This window comes from Coregonus lavaretus, assembly GCF_964263955.1.
Source record: "Coregonus lavaretus genome assembly, chromosome: 4".
In the NCBI taxonomy this organism is placed as follows: Eukaryota; Metazoa; Chordata; class Actinopteri; order Salmoniformes; family Salmonidae; genus Coregonus; species Coregonus lavaretus.
The window spans coordinates 8063527-8084380 of record NC_139991.1 but is presented as its reverse complement, the minus strand read 5'-3'; the positions used below and the strand labels follow the sequence as shown (position 1 = coordinate 8084380).

The 20854-nt window shown below is 43.0% G+C and overlaps 1 protein-coding gene across 1 annotated transcript in view; it reads right to left on the bottom strand.

Annotated features, from left to right (window-relative positions):
- LOC311127338 (E3 ubiquitin-protein ligase NEDD4-like) overlaps window positions 1–20854 on the bottom strand; it is a 44426-nt gene continuing 23572 nt past the window's right edge. Inside the window, exons 6-29 of the mRNA XM_084159166.1 lie at window positions 13847–13897; window positions 11733–11794; window positions 11167–11263; window positions 10424–10587; window positions 10056–10176; window positions 7407–7565; window positions 6870–6959; window positions 6468–6587; window positions 6058–6261; window positions 5745–5822; window positions 5535–5589; window positions 5393–5451; window positions 5197–5262; window positions 4715–4944; window positions 4415–4536; window positions 4152–4222; window positions 3795–3890; window positions 3583–3656; window positions 3280–3340; window positions 3126–3185; window positions 2922–3029; window positions 2419–2515; window positions 2182–2254; window positions 1–2073 (exon numbers count right to left, since the gene is read on the bottom strand). Coding sequence (XP_084015292.1) covers window positions 1971–2073; window positions 2182–2254; window positions 2419–2515; window positions 2922–3029; window positions 3126–3185; window positions 3280–3340; window positions 3583–3656; window positions 3795–3890; window positions 4152–4222; window positions 4415–4536; window positions 4715–4944; window positions 5197–5262; window positions 5393–5451; window positions 5535–5589; window positions 5745–5822; window positions 6058–6261; window positions 6468–6587; window positions 6870–6959; window positions 7407–7565; window positions 10056–10176; window positions 10424–10587; window positions 11167–11263; window positions 11733–11794; window positions 13847–13897 — 2421 coding nt within the window. The 3' untranslated portion in view covers window positions 1–1970. The remainder of the gene's footprint in view (window positions 2074–2181; window positions 2255–2418; window positions 2516–2921; window positions 3030–3125; window positions 3186–3279; window positions 3341–3582; window positions 3657–3794; window positions 3891–4151; window positions 4223–4414; window positions 4537–4714; window positions 4945–5196; window positions 5263–5392; window positions 5452–5534; window positions 5590–5744; window positions 5823–6057; window positions 6262–6467; window positions 6588–6869; window positions 6960–7406; window positions 7566–10055; window positions 10177–10423; window positions 10588–11166; window positions 11264–11732; window positions 11795–13846; window positions 13898–20854) is intronic.

Here is a 20854-nt window from a genome sequence, read left to right as displayed (position 1 = left end):
GGCCTCTCTCATCTTTTTAAGTGGGAGAACTTGCACAATTGGTGGCTGACTAAATACTTTTTTCCCCCACTGTAATATATAAATTAAGTATCTATCTTAAAATAATGAATTATACAGTATCAGATGTTAACAGTATATCCATTCAACTAAAGGATAAGAACATCTCAAAAGATTTGGATGATCAAATTTATGATGCATTACAAATGAAGGCATTGTAATTTAAGTCTAAATTACCAGTGAAAGGAAAGACTGTGCTTTTTTCTTCCATGGCAAGTAAAATGTACTCAAGTCACTTAAAAGCAGAGGATTTTTAGCATGAAATCATACTCAATGTATGCATTCTGAAATTGATAGTTTGGCCAAAATCAAGACACTAAGACTTTTATAATTATTTTAACAAAGTGCTTTACCTTATAAAAGCACAAGTATAAAATGTTGATTTAAGAGAAATGAAAAATACCATATCTGTAAACATACCAGATAGTGTAAACATATGTTTTCTACCATTCATACAATACATTCTTTGATAGAGCACACCACTGCATATGTACAGTCAATTCCCTCAAGAAAATCAAAGGCAAAAAGAAAGACATTCGCAGAAATCTTTGAGAATGATAGTATCATCAATTTCTTGATATTAATTCAACAGTTATTACATAGAGCAATTTGCAAAAAATAAATGTACTCCAAAAAATTGAGTATTGTACTGCTCTTTAACACCCATGAATAGAGCAGGGCTCTCCAACCCTCTTTCTGGAGACCTACCATCCTGTAGGTTTTCAGTCCAACCATAGTCTAGCGCTCCTGATTATATGAATTAGCTGTTTGATAAACTGAATCAGGTTAGTTACAACTGGGGTTGGAGGCAAAAACCTACAGGAGGGAAGCTCTCCAGGAACAGGGTTGAGAGCCCTGGAATAGCGGAATAGAAAATTATACATCCATCACTGAATAAAAAACAGCAGAAGAAACGCATATTTTGCAAGTGTGTGTGTGTGTGTGTGTGTGCGCAAGAATGAGAGGGCAATGGCAACATGTTTTTTCAATGGAGTCTAATGTCAGTTCTATGATTTCCTCAGTAAGCTATCCAAAGGTGTATTCACTGTCCATTCCGCAGACACATACACTGATTGTACAAAACATTAGGAACACCTGCTCTTTCCATGACAGACTGACCAGGTGAATCCATGTGAAAGCTATGATCCCCTATTGATGTCCCTTGTTAAATCCACTTCAATCAGTGTAGATGAAGAGGAGGAGACAGGTTAAAGAAGGATTTTTAAGCCTCGAGACAATTCAGACATGGATTGTGTATGTGTGCCATTCAGAGGGTGAATGGGAAAAACAAAATATTTAATTGCCTTTGAACGGGGTATGATAGTAGGTGCCAGGCGCACCGGCTTGTTTCAAGAACTGCAACGCTGCTTGGTTTTTCACGCTTAACAGTTTCCCGTGGTCCACCACTCAAAGGACATCCAGCCAACTTCACACAACTGTGGGAAGCATTGGAGTCAACATGGGCCAGCATCCCTGTGGAACGCTTTCGACACCAGTGTATATACGGTAATGTATATCGAAGTCCAATTTAAATCTCCTCATGATAGAATGTTTATCATAGATGAACAATAATATCTGTATGCTATAATGCATTTGATAAATTGTATATAGATCTGGTTTAAGTATACATACATATTTACGAGACACAAAAAACACAATTTGTAAACTTCACAGACCAAGAATGACTTAAGTGATTTTCACTCGTCATCCATCCCTTCCACTGTGCAGGAGAGAGGAGCACCAAATACTTTCCTCTCTGTGATTGTTCTCCATCCTCTCAGGCTGTTGGCAGTTCAGGTCTGGACCTGAATATGATGTGTTTTATCAGCATCAAACAGAACTACGGCACAAAACTTGGAAATAGCCCTCAGTTCACTGGCAGTAAATGCCATTTTAACATCTGCGCCACTCCCCTAATCCACTCCATCAAAGCCTTGTGCATTCTCTATGGCGATGTGTAGCTTCTCCCTCAGCTCCTCAAACGACTCATAGGGAGGCAGGTCCAGCCGGTTGAAGCTGAAAATGGTAAAGCAAAACCAAATCAACAACAATAGTTAAAATGAACATTTGTTGCAGTAATCCGGTAGGACTATTAGCCAAACTGCTGTATTGTTAGTTACTCACCATGTGTGGGCTCTAGGTAGTTTGTCTCGTGTTCCCCACTGCTCAATGGTAAACAGCTGTGGTCCATTAGACCCTGTGATTTCACAACATAAAACAAGATTAGGAGGAGAGAATCATATACAAACAAAAACACCTCTGGTCACAACTCAGAATCCATGTTTCAAAGTTCATATCAATCTTTGTACACTGTATTATACAAAATAGTCTTCATACAGAGAAGTAGAGAAGAGGACTCACCGTAGAGCTCTGCAAAGCCGTTCATTGGGACCCGGGAGGTGCCAGTCACAAACTGCAACAGGCGGATACGCTTCTCTGCATCCATCAGCAGAACAGTCTGAGAAGGACAAAATATCAGTCAAGTAGTTGTAATGAATATTGAGAATTCACCAAAAAAACGAAGGATGCACCGACGTGGAAATTCTGGGCCGATATCAGATATTTGCCGATATCCAACGTGTTCCTGGGAGTCTTCGCTTTCAGGAATGGGCTAATAATAGCTAATAACTCAAACCGTTTGACCGCTAAAGCCAAATTCATAGGAAGAGTTTTTCGTCAAGTTGCGATACCCATTTTTAAAAAAACACTACAGACCGCTCAGTTTGTCTCCGCAGCTAATAGCAGATACATTTCAGCCCCAATCACAGGCCGATACCGATATGGTCACTGGTAAATCGTGCATCCCTAACGAAAACATTACAGAGTCCAGAGGCTTTTGCTCTAGTGGTAGAGTATCCTCTTACCTTCCAGAACCACAGGATGACAGGCTGGTTGGGACAGTAGCCATTCTTGTACTTGGTGTTCTCCCTCCAGTCGTTCACATCCACATCTCCCAGGCCACACATCAGTAGCTAAAGAGAAAAAAGCAGATAGAACATCACACAATGCTCTGGAAAGACAGCGTATCAGTCATGCATACATCTCAGAGTGATAGGAATGACACCCACCTCCAGCTCATTCTCGTCGAAGATCTTGATGAGATCCTGGGGTATCAACTCATAGAATCCCTAAGACAAGAGAGAGGAACATGCAATAAGTCAACCTTTTCTTTAAATCTTATCACAACTCAATCAAAACATATCGCTAAAACCTAGTGTTTACCTCCTTGAATGCGGTCATCTGCTTCAGTATCCTGTTCACGAACCTCCACTGCATGACAAGACTGACAAAGAAAATGTTTACTTTGAAATGGAAGCATTCAAAAGCCCTAATCATTTCTAATTTATCTAATGATGCAGACATTATGTGGTGGTGGGTGGTGGTTTCACTGTCAATTTGCAAACCCTTCGAAGGCCAAATATGTGACTTGTGGGTCACCTACAGGTAACCAGTGGAACAGCCCTACATGGCAGTGGGTATGAGGCGTGTTTCCTCTTTCTACCAGCAGAGGGCTCTGGTGCTTACTGGATGTATTCCTTCTTGTTGTCGTCGGTGACTACTATTTCAGATCCTCCTGGCTTCAGCTCATGCTGGTGTGTCTAAATAGGAAGAAATGTGATGTCAGCATGACTGATACCCAAGTACCACTTAGCATCCACTTTAACCCCTTCACTCAATAGGCACAAGAAAGAGCAGAAAATACTTCTGTCAAACAACAAATTGGAAGCAGGTCCCACCTGTCCAAAGAGCTCTTCGTCTATGGTGAACCTCAGATCAAGGTCTATTGGGTCATTCTCCAATATCCACTTCAGGGAGTTGAAGTACTCACTGTCCTGAAATAACAAAACACAAACACCATTACCTCTTATGGTGAAACACTGCTGTTTCAGATGCCTGATGTATAATAATAATAATATGCCATTTAGCAGACGCTTTTATCCAAAGCGACTTACAGTCATGCGTGCATACATTTTTGTGTATGGGTGGTCCCGGGGATCGAACCCACTACCTTGGCGTTACAAGAGCCGTGCTCTACCAGTTGTAGGTGATGGGAAGATGTGAACGTAACCTAGACAGTAGTATTAGGCACCTACCACAGACTCCATGTCCTGTAGAGTAATGGGCTTCTGCAACATCATCTTGTAGAAAGGCCTGATGAAGAAGGCTAGAAAAAAATAACGTCAGGATCTGTTCAACACACACATAACACACCTAATCCTTGTGGCACTAGCCTAGAGCTGTCCTCAGCTCTTAGTTTCTCTACACACACACTCATGTCACACTACTATTAGACAAATGAATGCTCTATTAAACAGACACAAAGTTTATGAGTGAAATCACTAGCAGCGAGACTCACCGTCCAGCAGCTTGCCATGGTAGACAGCCATGCCTGCCACACGGCCAATGAACGTGAAGTAGGACAGGTGGTCCTCATTGCAGAGGCCTGAGTTGGGGTTGATCTGCAGAGTATAGTTGTCACTGACACAGAACAGGCAGAGGAGAAACTTAACAATACAGCTCGTCCAAATCCTTCTCTGATCCATTCCAGAACATATCCCATCATTAAAATGATTCATAATGCTGTCAGAGATGTTATTCACTAAAGGCCCCATTGAGTGCCTGAAAATGGAATTCTAACACATTCAAATAGACTCACGTGGCAGAATATTCAAACAACCCATAATAGGGGTTGAACATCTCCTTGGAGATGAGGAAGAACCACTCCCTGGCCACGCCCCCGTAATCCAGGCCCTTCTCTCCCTCAAACTCCACCCATAGCCGCGCCTTCAGGAAGTCGGCCCTCTTGATTGACAGGATACGTCTGTAGGAGTCCTCCAGCACGGCGTTCCGCCTGAGCTTCATCTCAAAGCGGTTGGGGATGTCAGCCTGGAAATGGAAATAGAGCATGCTGAGTGAGTGGACTTCCTGAGGTGACATCAGGTCAGGGGATGTCGCTGGACTAAATGACATAGAAGATATTGTGAGGATGATTGAGAGAAAGACAAGATAGGTTTTTACAGTGTGAATGTGCTGTATATTTGACCTATTTGTGAGGTTTGCTGTAATTACAGAACATTAAGAGCATAAGGCCTTCAGTAATTACAATGATTCCCTGTTTTGGGAAAAACCCATGCTTACCGGTTTCTTCAGCTTCTTCCGGAAGTATTCATACTTCTGTTTATAGTCTCTGGAGTAAGGCACCGCCTAGAATAGACAAGGATGGGAGATCCAATGTCCGGAAATAAATTATGAACACATGACCAATTGTGCGGTTTTATGGACAACCTGGAGAACCTGACCCCCCCCCCTTTTTAAATATATAATCTGTACTTACTGGTCCAGTTATGGCTGAATTCTGCAGTCTGGGGTCTTCCCATTGTGTGTTCTTCGTGTCTGAAAATACATCAGATTTATTCAGTATTGGTAGGAGGCGTTTTTCACTCATTTCGACGAATTGTAGTACATGTCATACATACTGTGATCTATGTAGAATATCCTCCCATCACTGTGGACCCTCTCCTCCCAGCCAGGCTAAGGGATAGCACAAACATTACTCACACCATCATTCCCCCCTTAAAATCAACCATTCACTCAGCAATCTTCAACTTTAAGAGGCTCATCACATTGGGCTGCTAATTGCCTTCCTAGAATGCTATTATTGGGTATGATGTCATTGTAACGCTTACCGGCATTGGCCCGAGGTCAGTTGGGTCTAGCGAAGGTCTCCTCCTCATGTGCACAGGAATCTTCAACCTGGGGTCTTCCTGTTCACAGCCAGATAAACAGGAAATAAGTCACACAAACAGGAAGGAGCAGTGAGAATGGCAGTATTGTCCAGTGGATAACTGGTCATTCTGGCCATGATGATGCGTGACTAGACCCTATAGGTAGGGCCTGGGGGTATTTCTTGACCATTTGACATGATCATGTGACCTGATCAAGAAAAACAACATATATGTCCTTTTAAGAGGGGCGGTATGCAGATGCTTGCTCTCTCACCCAGGAAGTGGTCTTAGTGTTGTGGTCGATGAAGAAGGGTTTTCCGTTAGGGGCGCTGCGGACCTCCCAGCCTGCCGGCATTAAGCCACACTCCCTCTGTGAGCCGGGGGAGTGCTGGGGGGAGCCCTCAGGAGACAGCATGGGGGGCTGGTACACCGTGGAGCTCTGGGACAGAACAGCCTGAGCTGCTGCCTCTGACGTTATCTGGACCATGGAAGGAGAGATGAAGAATAACACTATTGATATGCTCAATAGGAGGGTGGACTGGATCCTACATCAACATTATCTATCTACACAAGTTAAGTGGGTCCTGATGGGCTTTTCACATCCCTTTGAATACTTCTTTAGTGCACTGTGGTTTGAGATAGAGCGAGAGAAAGAGCGAGCGAGAGAGGAGGAATGGAGCCTACCTGGATGAGTGGCCGTGTCCAAGTGGTTATCCTGCTGTTGTGATTGACGTAGTAGGGTCTGTTCTTACTATCCTGCTTCTCCTCCCAGCCTGGAGGCAGCCCCGCTGATGTTGCTAACAACTATTGAACAACAGAAAGAGAGAGAGAGAGGAGGCATCAAACAATCCATACAACAATACCTCAAGGTCTGTGAATAGAACAACATCCCTCTGAATCGCTGAGCTACGTGCTCAAACCTGATGACCGTATTCTCACACCGTCCTTACATCAAGCCACGCTTACATGCTAAAGCTCAGATGACCCTATCCCACAAATACTGCTGTAATACAGGAGTGTTGTGCTTCCCTGTGCTGCGGTGTGTGTTTGTGTGAGGGCGGAGGGGATTCACAGAATGTAACACACCACAGGATGAACAGGGTGCTCCTCTACTGTCAGAGTCTGGGCACTGCCTCTGCGGCTGGAGTGACTTGAATGACTGGAAGGGCCCTGCAGCTGAAGAGAGCAAGACAGAAACCACAGTCATTACCGATACACGTGTTAATAGGCACATACTCTCCAGCTCTAGACAGGCACTAATACCCATCTAATACTAATATATTACAGTTCTTCCAGGATTCCGCAATTGCATTTTTATCAACAATATTATGCGAGGGCTTGCAATTTCAACCAATCAAGCCACACAGATAAAACCATGCATATTGCCATGTAAAATGTCAGAATTAATGTAGCAAAATCAATTTTTGCATATCACAAAAAATCACAGCGGAAACCTGGGACTGATTATAGCTGTGTTGTTATAACACAAGATATAACGTGTGTTTCAGTCCCTTCCTGGAACTGTGGAAGGAACCTGTTCAGGAAGCGTATCCCCAGTCTGGCTTTGGGTGTCGGTCAATTGGTAACGGGAGCCCGGTCAGCGCTGGCCAGTAAATTATTCACCTGGAGGGAGGTGCGTCGGTTGCTGGATGTGACCCCCGAGGCCTGGAGGCGACTCAGCTCATCACAGAAGTTGTGAAACTCCAGGGGGGAGTGGGGTGGAGGGGGGGAGCGCTGGCTGTTGTACAAGGTGGACTCATCCTCTGTTATGATCTCCCAGCTCTGGAGCAGACAGGAAACAAGACACATGAAGAGTTTTCCATCTGTTCTGAAGGATGTCTTGATAGTGTTCCGTCATTGTTTTCTCATCTGGCTATAAACTAAGAAAACAGTTCTGGCCTGCTTGTTCTGGCATGGAGTGACGTTATTACCCAAAACTGACATGTGATATGGTTTCAGTAGGGCAACTTTTTTTTTTGCACTTCGAGGAACACCCTGATCCTGAACTTGAACTTGTTAAGGGCCACTCTGGACTATCCTGACATTTAGTCATTTGCTCGGCTAGCAGCTTCTAAAGAGGGGCTAGGACCAGACCACATGGTCGTAAGATATGGTCCTAATAGGTCTGGGCCTACAGTGGGCTCCAAAATTACTGGCACCCCTGACTGGCAATGCACAAACAATACTTTAAAAATTATAAACAATATAATTATAGAGATAAACTCAAAATACCAACATGTGAAAAATACTGTACTTTATTAATGTTTCAATGGAACCAACCAAAATCATACAATTATTTAATACAAAATAAATGTCACCAAAATCAAGGTTTCATAATTATTGGCACTCCTCATTTAGTACCTCAGGCAAGGACAAGAGCATGGATTATTTTCCTGTAATGTTTGACAAGGTTAAGGAACACATTTGGAGGGATTTTGGACCATTCCTCTATGTAGATCCTTTCAAGATCCCTCACATTCTTGGGTTTGCGCTCATCAACTGCCCTCTTCAACTCAGTCCACAGATTTTTGATTGGATTGAGGTCCGGCGAGGTCCGGCGACTGAGATGGCCATGGCAGAACATTGATTTAAACCTCCCGAGTGGCGCAGTGGTCTAAGGCACTGCATCGCAGTGCTAGCTGTGCCACTAGAGATCCAGGCTCTGTCGTAGCCGGCCGCGACCGGGAGACCCATGGGGCGGGGCACAATTGGCCCAGCGTCGTCCAGGGTAGGGGAGGGAATGGCCGGCAGGGATGTAGCTCAGTTGGTAGAGCATGGCGTTTGCAACGCCAGGGTTGTGGGTTCGATTCACACGGGGGTCCAGTATGAAAAAATAAAAATAATAATAATAATAATGTATGCACTCACTAACTGTAAGTCGCTCTGGATAAGACGTCTGCTAAATGACGTAAATGTAAATGTTGTTGTCACAGAACCATTTCTGCGTGGATCTGGATGTGTTGGGTCATTGTGTTGTTGGAAAGTCCACCTACGGCCAAGTCCCAGCCTTCTGGCAGAGGCAACTAGATTGTCAGCCAAAATTGCCTGATACTTGGTGGAATTCATTATGCCATCAATCTTAACCAGTGCCCCTGGACCTCTGGAATTAAAACAGGCCCAAAACATCACTGACCCACCACCATATTTCACTGTGGGTATGAGGTGCCTCTCCTTGTATGCATCTCTGTTTCGACGCCAAACATGCCGATGCTGTATCTGACCAAAACATTCCATTTTGGTCTCATCTGACCAGAGCACCTTCTTCCAGTCATCATTTAAATGACGTTTGGCAAACTGCAAGTGCTTGCGTCTGTGTCTTGGGGTCAGAAAGGGCTTTCTTCTGGCAACCCTTCCAAAGAGCCCGTGGTTGTGGAGGTGGCGTCTGATGGTGCCTTTTGAAACATAGACGCCACCAAGGCCTGCAATTCTTTCACAGTGATTCTTGGGGATTTTGTTGCTTCTCTCACCATACTCCTCCCTATCCTGGGGGGCAAAATGCATTTGCGTCCTTCTACCCGTGAGGTTTTCAACTGTTCCATTTATTTTAAATGTTTTAATAATTGCCCTGACAGGGCTCAGTGGTATATTCAATCGTTTGTGGATCTTCTTGTAGCCATTACCAGATTTATGAAGGTCTATAACCATCTGTCTCTTTTGAACTGCCAGTTCTTTTGTTTTCTTCATGGTGTTGGACGACAAAGGGATATTGCATGCGTTACCTCATTTTTATACCCTAGTGAAACAGGAAGTGATGTAATGGCTCAATATAGTTCCTTAAGACTTAAATAAGTGGAATTTAATTAATGGATTAATTTTGGTAGATGTTATTTACAATAATCTTTAAGGGTGCCATTAATTGTGAAACCTTGATTTGGAGGACATTGATTTTTAATTAAATCAATAAATAATTTTGGTGGGTTCCATTGGAAGATTAATATAGCACAGTATTTCTCACATTGGTACTTTGAGTTTCTCTATAATTATATTGTTTATATTTTTTTAAGTATTGTTTGTGCATTGCCAGTCAGGGGTGCAAGTAATTTTGGAGCCCACTGTATATATCTTATAGGACAGGTCGTATAATTAGACCGCACACCATGTACGGTTGTTTCATAATCGTACCAGAGACCGCAAAAGGATACAACAGTCTCGTCTCCATTTCAATAGCCAATTCAGGAGAATTGTAATTACATTTATGAATTTAAAGTGTAATTTAACTTCAATGTGAATTTTTCAATACATGAATTGAATTTCGATTGACTTGAAAGTTACCTCAGGAGACTCTTGTTGTCTGTCGGAGTCCTCTTGGTCGGAGATCTGCCTGCGGGCGGTGAAGGCGTGCTGGGCCTCCATGTGGATGTTCTGCCTCTGCTCTGCCTCCACCTGGCTGTCTCTATACAGGGAAACACACACACACTCTGTCAACCTGAGATCACAGTCAACTTTTCATCTCTTGACCAACCGGGTGTTATTGTATTCCAACCGGGTGTTATTGTATTCCAACCGGGTGTTATTGTATTCCAACTGGGTGTTATTGTATTCCAACCGGGTGTTATCGTATTCCAATACTACCAATGTGTTAAAATAGATTAAGTTCAAGCTGTCAGAATAAGGACATGACAGGATAACCCCAGACTTACTGTACTATGGGCCTGTGCCACTGTGTGGTCCTGGTCTCGTGGTTGACATAGTAGGTCCTGCCCAGGTTGTCCTGCCTCTCCTCCCAGCCAGGGGGCATTGCAGGCAGCAGGTGATTGTGCCTGGGACCAGACATGTCCTGGCCCTCTAGAAACTCCCAGCTAGGCTGCACAACAAAAACAGCTGTTACACAACACGGCACACGCAGACGTCAAAATTGCCCAAATCCTCTACATGTTTGTTCAAGTCAAACAATGTCTTGGCCACTACTCAGAATATTCAGTAGCAAGCATAGGGACTCATACTGTACTGAAGCTTGGATTCAAGTCATTCTAAGGAAGATGTCAGCATATTCCTCAAAGGCCATGGACCCATGGTGAGACAAATATAGATTTGCCTTTTGGACATGGTGTTCCTAGCCAGTGCTTACATTAAGCATGTTCAAGAATGATGACTGGCTGGTTTTATCAATAACTACATCAGGAGGGAAATCGCAGGCAATCAGCCATCTTGGCTTGACACTGGTAAAACGAGCCTGGTGTCTTTTCTCCTGGCTCTGAGCACCAATATGCTGTTACATGTATATACTGAAGCACGCCGGCTGAGCAACAGCCAAGGCACGTAGATTAGACACTGTATAATCAAAGGAGGAGGGGGGTGACGGCGTGGGAATATTCAATATCAGGGGGTCAGGGGGGACAGAGGGCAGGAGGACAGGGGTAGGTTGGGTGGGTGGCGGTCTTACATCCATGTCTTCAGTCTGTTCTGCAGCACCCTCTGAACTGTTTTTGGGTAGGTAGGTCATCTTCAGCCGGAGATGACCTTTGACCCTGGATTTGTGACTGCATCAAAAAAAAAAGTTAACACTTACCCCCCAAAAATATACATGGAAAACAGTGCACTTTCTAAATGAGAGTAATGTGAGCCTCTTAGGTGTATCAAATATCAGTTACACAATAAATGTCATACTAACAATCTATCATTGTGACTGACTTAAACATGAACTTGAGCTTTCTCCAAGGTAAAATCAATATTTTACATTCACATTTTAGTCATTTAGCAGACTCTCTTATCCAGAGCGACTTACAGTTACTTTATGTAGCTATTTGAGCTTAATTTATACACCTCAGGAAAGAAAGGTATTGAACGTTAGGCAAACTCACTGGAATGGAACTCAAGATATTATTCAAATAGATTTATGCAATGCCAAGAGACTGAATGTAATAAAAATGTTAAGGAAAATGTCACAAAGTAAATCCATGTTACACCAGGAAGGATAAGCGGCTTGAATAATCATTAAATAATGCCAACCTTCTCGGGTGAAGTAGAAAATCCTTGAATGTGTATGGCCTTTCAATGTTAGGATTTTCTGTCTGAAATAAAAATAAATAAAAAGTATTTTAACAGCTGAAATGCTCTATAAAGATGTTTGCTGAATAACATCTACGCATGCAGTAACTGTATAATATATCAACAGTAAACAAGCCCTGTATAGACAGTGGACAGATGTATAGTAGGTCTAATTTAAATGCCATGTAAAGATAGGAAAAAGTAACAAACATTGTGGACTGTATTTCCATAACTATGGACAACGTTGTGGAACAGACTCTGACATGAGGGTGTTTATGTTTACATGAGTGCGCCTATGACAGTTCAAGGGTGAAGGTATCTATGTAAAGTGTACAGATCTCCAACAAATTATACAGTGGGGAAAAAAAGTATTTAGTCAGCCACCACTTAAAAAGATGAGAGAGGCCTGTAATTTTCATCATAGGTACACGTCAACTATGACAGACAAATTGAGATTTTTTTTCTCCAGAAAATCACATTATAGGATTTTTAATGAATTTATTTGCAAATTATGGTGGAAAATAAGTATTTGGTCACCTACAAACAAGCAAGATTTCTGGCTCTCACAGACCTGTAACTTCTTCTTTAAGAGGCTCCTCTGTCCTCCACTCGTTACCTGTATTAATGGCACCTGTTTGAACTTGTTATCAGTATAAAAGACACCTGTCCACAACCTCAAACAGTCACACTCCAAACTCCACTATGGCCAAGACCAAAGAGCTGTCAAAGGACACCAGAAACTAAATTGTAGACCTGCACCAGGCTGGGAAGACTGAATCTGCAATAGGTAAGCAGCTTGGTTTGAAGAAATCAACTGTGGGAGCAATTATTAGGAAATGGAAGACATACAAGACCACTGATAATCTCCCTCGATCTGGGGCTCCACGCAAGATCTTACCCTGTGGGGTCAAAATGATCACAAGAACGGTGAGCAAAAATCCCAGAACTACACGGGGGGACCTAGTGAATGACCTGCAGAGAGCTGGGACCAAAGCCTACCATCAGTAACACACTACGCCGCCAGGGACTCAAATCCTGCAGTGCCAGACGTGTCCCCCTGCTTAAGCCAGTACATGTCCAGGCCCGTCTGAAGTTTGCTAGAGTTCATTTGGATGATCCAGAAGAGGATTGGGAGAATGTCATATGGTCAGATGAAACCAAAATAGAACTTTTGGGTAAAAACTCAATTCGTCGTGTTTGGAGGACAAAGAGTGCTGAGTTGCATCCAAAGAACACCATACCTACTGTGAAGCATGGGGGTGGAAACATCATGCTTTGGGGCTGTTTTTCTGCAAAGGGACCAGGACGACTGATCCGTGTAAAGGAAAGAATGAATGGGGCCATGTATCGTGAGATTTTGAGTGAAAACCTCCTTCCATCAGCAAGGGCATTGAAGATGAAACGTGGCTGGGTCTTTCAGCATGACAATGATCCCAAACACACCGCCCGGGCAACGAAGGAGTGGCTTCGTAAAAAGCATTTCAAGGTCCTGGAGTGGCCTAGCCAGTCTCCAGATCTCAACCCCATAGAAAATCTTTGGAGGGAGTTGAAAGTCCGTGTTTCCCAGCGACAGCCCCAAAATATCACTGCTCTAGAGGAGATCTGCATGGAGGAATGGGCCAAAATACCAGCAACAGTGTGTGAAAACCTTGTGAAGACTTACAGAAAACGTTTGACCTGTGTCATTGCCAACAAAGGGTATATAACAAAGTATTGAGAAACTTTTGTTATTGACCAAAGACTTATTTTCCACCATAATTTGCAAATACATTCATTAAAAATCCTACAATGTGATTTTCTGGATTTTTTTCCCTCATTTTGTCTGTCATAGTTGACGTGTACCTATGATGAAAATGACAGGCCTCTCTCATCTTTTTAAGTGGGAGAACTTGCACAATTGGTGGCTGACTAAATACTTTTTTCCCCCACTGTATCTAAAGGAGAACATGGAACACCAAACAGCACAGACTAGCCTACTCCTTTAGACGTGGGATTGGAAATGTTGATTTAGGAGAATTGATTTCCACATACATTATGCAAGTGCTAAATAAAGTATTTCCTTGCACTAGGCTCACCGGTATCTGGTGTAAAGGTACGTCCACCTGCCCCAGAAAGTCATCACGTGTCTGTGTAAGGAAATAAGAGATTGTAAATTTACATTTTACATTTTTACATTTTACTCATTTAGCAGACGCTCTTATCCAGAGCGACTTACATGAGCATTCAGGGTTAAGTACCTTGCTCAAGGGTACATCGACAGATTTTACACCTAGGGGATTAGAACCAGCGACCTTTCGGTTACTGGCACAACGCTCTTACCCACTAAGCTACCTGCCGCCCTGCTGGTTTGGTGGGGAGTCATATACAGTAGTCATTCATGAGTCAGTCGATTTTAAAAAGGGAGTGGTTACAATGTAATGGGTATGTTTGCGGACTCGTGCGCGCACACACACCTCTCAAGCTCAAAAGGTATGAGTCACAGAGTATACCACATGACTGGCCTAGATAGATAAATACTTTTCCATGATCCAGTCACCTTTACATCACCACTACAGTATGTGCCATCAGCCCTCATGGATGATTTAGTTGTAAACTGACATTAGAAAATGCTGGGAACCCAACTTGGAAAAATCATATCTAGTTGAAGGGATACTTCAGGATTCTGGCAATGAAGCCCTTCATCTACTTCTTCAGAGTCAGATGAACTCATGGATAGCATTTGTCTGTGTCTGCGTGCAGTTTGAAGGAAGTTGCTAACTAGCGTTTTGCGCAATTGCTAACTAGCGTTTTGCGCAATTGCTAACTAGCGTTTGCGCAATGACTGGACGTCTATGTAACTGCAGTGCTAGCATGCTAGTATATACCATAGACTTCCAGTCATTGCGCTAATGCTAGATGTCATTGGCTCTCGAAACTACCTATAACTTCATTTATACTGGATGCAGAGACATAAAAATGGTATCAATGACTTAATGCGACTCTGGAGAAGTAGATAAAGGGCTTCATTGCCAAAATCCCAAAGTATCCCTTTAATGCTGTGTATTCATATTCACTACATTTTACATCCCGCATAAAACACATAATTACATTAAATCACATTCTAATAGTGTAAGAAGTTATTGTAAGAGGTTGACACAAACGTTGTATTCTACACCTATTTGAAGAGAAAAAAAGTTATTAATTTGTTGGATAAGATTGCAGATTCTCAGGGGACCCCATTTCAATTTCAGGGGACCCAACCCCAAGTTTTGAACCCACTGTATTAGACATGTGTACTGAATAATTCAGGGATTATCAGCCCACAGTATAGCTAGAGCATTACATGTCTTAATATGTAGTTGTGGAGCAGTGTCCTTTCTAGAAAAGGTGATTCTGACTGAGTGACGTGTCTAGAGACAGGCTCCAATGTGACCACTGCTATAATGCAGTTACTGAAACATGTTCCTATGCAACATGCATCACCCACCTCCCAACATCAACAACAACTGAAAACACTGTTGTGCGGGTCGGCTTCATGACCAAATAAACACCCTCGGCACATCAAACTGCCCAGCAGTGGTATGGAGACAGTTCATATGAACCGATATAGACCGTGCCCCTCCTCCTCTCATTCCTTCCCCATGCCTTTCCTTGGCGGTGAAGCCAAGACAAGCAGGCTTTGGGGAGTCCAGGTTGAGGGACACAATGTACAGCCTTGTGAAGGTGCTACTCTGAGCTCTGTGACATTCTCTCAGGAACATCACAGAGGGGACTCATTAAGGGATTAATCACATGCTTACTTACATCGCTCAACGAACTGTCAAACCAGCCATATTAAAATTATCAAGAGTGGAGTGTGTGATTGATCAAGTCAGAGGTGTATGGGAGCAAGATTGGTTTCTGGTGGAAATAAACTTAATTTCCATGTAAATCTAGCTACCCATTCCCAAAATGGTTTTAAATACACTACACATGCCCAAAAGTATGTGGATACCTGCTCATCGAACATCTCATTCCAAAGTCATGGACATTAATATGGAGTTGGTCCCCCCTTTGCTGTTATAACAGCCTCCACTCTTCTGGGAAGGTTTTCCACTAGATGTTAGAACATTGCTGCGGGGACTTGCTTCCATTCAGCCACAAGAGCAATAGTGAGGTCGGGCACTGATGTTGGGCGATTAGGCCTGGCTCGCAATCGGTGTTCCAATTCATCCCAAAGGTATTCGATAGGATTGAGGTCAGGGCTCTGTGCAGGCCAGTCAAGTTCTTCCACACCGATCGACAAACTATTTCTGTATGGACCTCGGTTTGTGCACGGGGGCATTGTCATGCTGAAACAGGAAATGGCCTTCCCCAAACTGTTGCCACAAAGTTGGAAGCACAGAATAATCTAGAATGTTATTGTATGCTGTAGTGTTAAGATTTCCCTTCACTGGAACTAAGGGGCCTAGCCCGAACCATGAAAAACAGCCCCAGACCATTATTCCTCCTCCACCAAACTTTACAGTTGGCACTATGCATTGGGGCAGGTAGCGTTCACCTGGCATTCACCAAACCCAGTTTGACCGTCAGACTGCGAGATGGTGAAGCATGAATTATCACTTCAGAGAACGTGTTTCCACTGCTCCAGAGTCCAATGGCGGCGAGCTTGACACCACTCCAGTCGACGCTTGGCATTGCTCATGGTGATCTTAGGCTTGTCTGCGGTTGCTTGGCCACGGAAACCCATTTCATGAAGCTCCTGACGAACAGTTATTGTGCTGATGTTGCTTCCAGAGGCAGTTTGGAACTCGGTAGGGAGTGTTACAACCGAGGAAATACGTTTTTTTACGCGCAACGCGCTTCAGCACTCTGCGGCCACGTTCTGTGAGCTTGTGTGGCCTACCACTTCGCGACTGAGCTGTTGTTGCTCCTAGACGTTTCGACTTCACAATAACAGCACTTACAGTTGACCGGGGCAGCTCTAGCATGGCAGAAAATTTGACAAACTGACTTGTTGGAAAGGTGGCATCCTATGACGGTGCCACGTTGAAAGTCCCTGAGCTCTTCAGTAAGGCCATATACTGCCAATGTTTGTCTATGGAGATTGCATGGCTGTGTGCTCGATTTTATACACCTGTCAGCAACGGGTGTGGCTAAAATAGCCGAATCCACTAACTTGAAGGGGTGTCCACATACTTTTGTATATATTGTGTATTTCTGACCAGGTCATAGCAATGATACTGTTCTTTTCTTAAAGTTTCCAAATCTATACGAATAGTCATCATCATTATTCTATTTCCAAATATTGGATGTACAGCATTGTAATTGTATTGAAAACGAGAGGAAGTGTATGTGTATGATAGATTCAAAGCCACCAGACAAAAGCAGGCAAACTTACAAGTTTTGTTGTTGGAACAAAAACATTTTTTAAACTGTTTCCAGCTGGTGAAATAAGTCTGGATTTTAAATGGGTAACTTTCAAGTAAGAGCACGGATTTCTTCACTCAACAATATAAAACATGAACATTTGTTATTGCCATTACCTAGCTAGGCTCAAATACACTCCAGACATTAAAATATCTCAACATTTAATGGGATACATAAAGGATAAAACAATTACTATAACTGGTGAGGTGTAACAAAGTTCATATGTGCAGAGGCAAACATTTAGTCCACCTCAAAGGTATAGTGTTTCTAAATGTAGATTACTTAACGTCTGAACTGGTTTTCAAACAACGCAAATGTATGGAAGGCCTCTACACAAACAGAGCAGTAAACAGTCCATCCAAAATGTGAAAGTACTAGACTATATTACTCATCGTCTTCCTCCATGCCCTGGTTCTCTAAGGAAAACACAGCAAATGTTGAAAATGAACGTCAAACCACAAAGTAGAGGAATTCTCTCTCTCACACAGTCTTTGGAACCCCGGTGTGGTGGATATATTATCTTCTCATAAAGAATGTCCTTTAAAAAAAGAAAAGTTCAATAATGAAAATAGAAAACAATGAAAACGTTGTGTAGAATTCTGAATAAGTGCAGGTCCTACTGAACAGACCTTTGCCATTATGGGGTAGAGAAAGGCCAGAGTGATTTGTTTTGATGAGGGTTATCAGATAAAACATCCACTTACCGGTATCTTAAAAAAAGAAAAGAAAAAAAAAGGTAGAAGAATGCTTTGCAATTAGCCTCTGTTTTTAAGCCTCAGTTGTGATGGTAATGTAAGGGAAAGGATGGCCTTGGCCAAGTGTTTCAACTGCAAGGAGTTAGTTAATGGTCTGTGCAGGAGAAGACGACAATTTTCTGCTCCAAGGAGGGAGTCAGCCTACCAACAAACCACCTCAGAGGGGGACAGAGCTGGGCCTGCATGTGGGGTCCTCTGGTCTGGACGCACCTGCTCTGCAGCCACTCAGCCACAAAACAAAGCCGCTTACAGTAGCAGCTCCCAAAACCACAGCTGGCTGAAAAACGGGGTCAGCCAGGCATACTGTACTGCTCAAACTTCCATACACGTATCCATGGACGTTATGAGTGCCTCAACATGGAAAACATGACGAATCCCATAATCCTTTCTCATCTTAAAAACTGTTTACATACCCTCTACTCACTTTGTATTTATTCTCTCTACTGAAACTAAATCCATCAAGACAAGTGGTCTTGTATACATTCTTGAATTTTTGCCTCAGATCTCGATAAGATCACAGGCCAGATAAAAAAAAAGAGTTCAGGGGGAACAAATTACACAATTCTGACAGATCATTTTGGTTTACTAAGGCAATTTAGAAAAATAATCTGTTCTGGTGCTCTGATGCACCATCAAATAACACAAAAACATACATGCGGTCAATGTTCCCTCTAAGCTGCGTCCCAGGGACTGCCACGCAGAAGAAATATCAGCATGCGCAGAGAAGCACGAGATAGAACTTCACTCAACTTTCTAGAGTTTTCCCCGTTATTTAACACTATCAACGTTTCCCTTTAATGTAGGAATTGTGATCGAATCAATGCAATAGTCATTTTCAATGCAACATACCGAAACAAAACGAACTACGCAATAATTAGTATGCAAAACTACGCAAGAGATTTTCTTGTAGGCAGAGCGCATCGGAGTAGGATTTCTATTACATTGACTGGCACGACTCAGGCCCGTACTCTACACAGACCGGTGTGCAATCAGAGCTGCAGTAGGCAAATCGACCATTGCCATATATGGATTTGTGCCGTTCACTTTGAACTGGACTGTTTTACAGCATGAGCGGTCACGATTATTATGCGCTTCTTTTGAGATCAAAGCGAGAACTGCCAGTAGCCACGTGGGTACATTTGTTCATATTCTTTGCTAGTTAGTGAGTTATTAGCCCAGTTATAGCTGGTACCTGGGACTGATTGCTTCCTACAAGAGCACAAAACATGAACATTTCTAGCCAGGTAAAGAGTCTTAAAGGGGCAGTGTTGTATTTTGAGACAGGCTTGAATAAGCTAAGTAGCCAATAGGCAGAGGGTAGCATAATTTGTCTGATTCTCTGTAATAATGGTATGGGAATAATAATGCATTTTATTTTGTAAAGTGGTTTCTTGCATCAAACAACAACATGTTCAGTCACCTCCTTAACTGATGGACAAGTGGATAAACAGGTCAATGTCAAGACCTGCATGTTTATTTTCAAAAGTCTCATGGAATGCAGGCCTACATTGAACACCACACATTGGCTGCTTCTGTGGGCTGAATGATAGAACCGCTATTTCCATGTTAAAATGTTATGCGACGCATTATCTCCATTGTTTTTTTTAAATGGTAGGCCACTCTGGTAGGCCTACATTATGGTCACAGTCACAGTAGCCTACTTGGCCACTGTTAAAACAGTAAATTAAAGTGGGTACAGCCCCAGTGTTCACAGTAAACGCGCGCGTCGGAAGTTGCACAGAAGTTTCACAATGTTCATGTTTGAGCTCAGCAGACCTGAAATTAGCTTAGTGGCTAATTCTTTTTTAGGGAACATTGCATGTGGTCACCTGCTATGCATTTTCAGTAGAGTCTGATTACTGTAGTTAACCAGCCTGGAAAACAGTGTTGCGTGCCAACAGCTCTGCTACTGTACAGTATCTGTACACATAACCTTGAAAGGAAAAGCAGTTAATTCTTGCATCATCCAGGACAACACTCAGATGGGATGCATATAACGAGCATGACCTTTGAGCTCTGTTGAACTTCAGTGCCTGGGGACTGATAGTCATGATTAGGGAGATTCAATGTTTCCATTAGGAGACTGTCATTCATCTCATTCTCCTTTCCTTCATTCTTGGTGTCTTGTTTACACTTGGTGTTTGGCCACAACACTGAGCTGATCATGATTCTGGGGCTGCTACTCTTGGGCTCTTTAAACAGCCAAAGACCTTAACAGGAATTAAGGTGCATCGACTGACCAGGAGAAATGGTCTCTTATCAGGCTCAGTGAGGTATCAGGGCTCAAATCAACATGGTGCTTAGCCTTGTCAATGTCCAAAAGGCATCTGGTCAGCTCGCGAGAGTTGGGCAAGAGACCCTGAGAGGCAGACAGAAGAAGAGAGAGTGGGAAAGAGAGAGAAAGTAAGGGGGGAGGAGATGTAGCCACAGGGGAGGCCATGAGGGCTCGCCTCTGATTCCAACAACAAAGCTCTCTCCGCGTGGCTAAACCACACTGGGACAATTCAGGCACAATTCTGGCAGCATGCCTTTTTCTACCTTCTCTTCACGCTCCACTGACAGGCTACACATACACCAGCATTTCAAGTATCTAGTTTCCCCTACATCAGAGATAACTCTTACTTTGAGACGAACAGCATCAAAATAGAGGAACATATGGCATCAGTCAGTCCTCTTGAAATGGCACAAGCTATTGCCAGGCAAAAGCACTGATTGGAGCTAATAAAACCAGAATCTACCAGTCAAAAATGTCAACAAAGGTGTCCTGTGGAATAAATGTAATAAACATGTTTTACAACTGTTAATCAGATTAGGTTTCCAGAGGAGCTTCTCTAAAAGGCTCTATCACTGGATTCAAATAAATCATAAACCAGGAGTACAGATGCTTATGACCTGCTGGGCTTAAGCAAGAGGTATGCAGCGGAGGATATCGCATGTCCT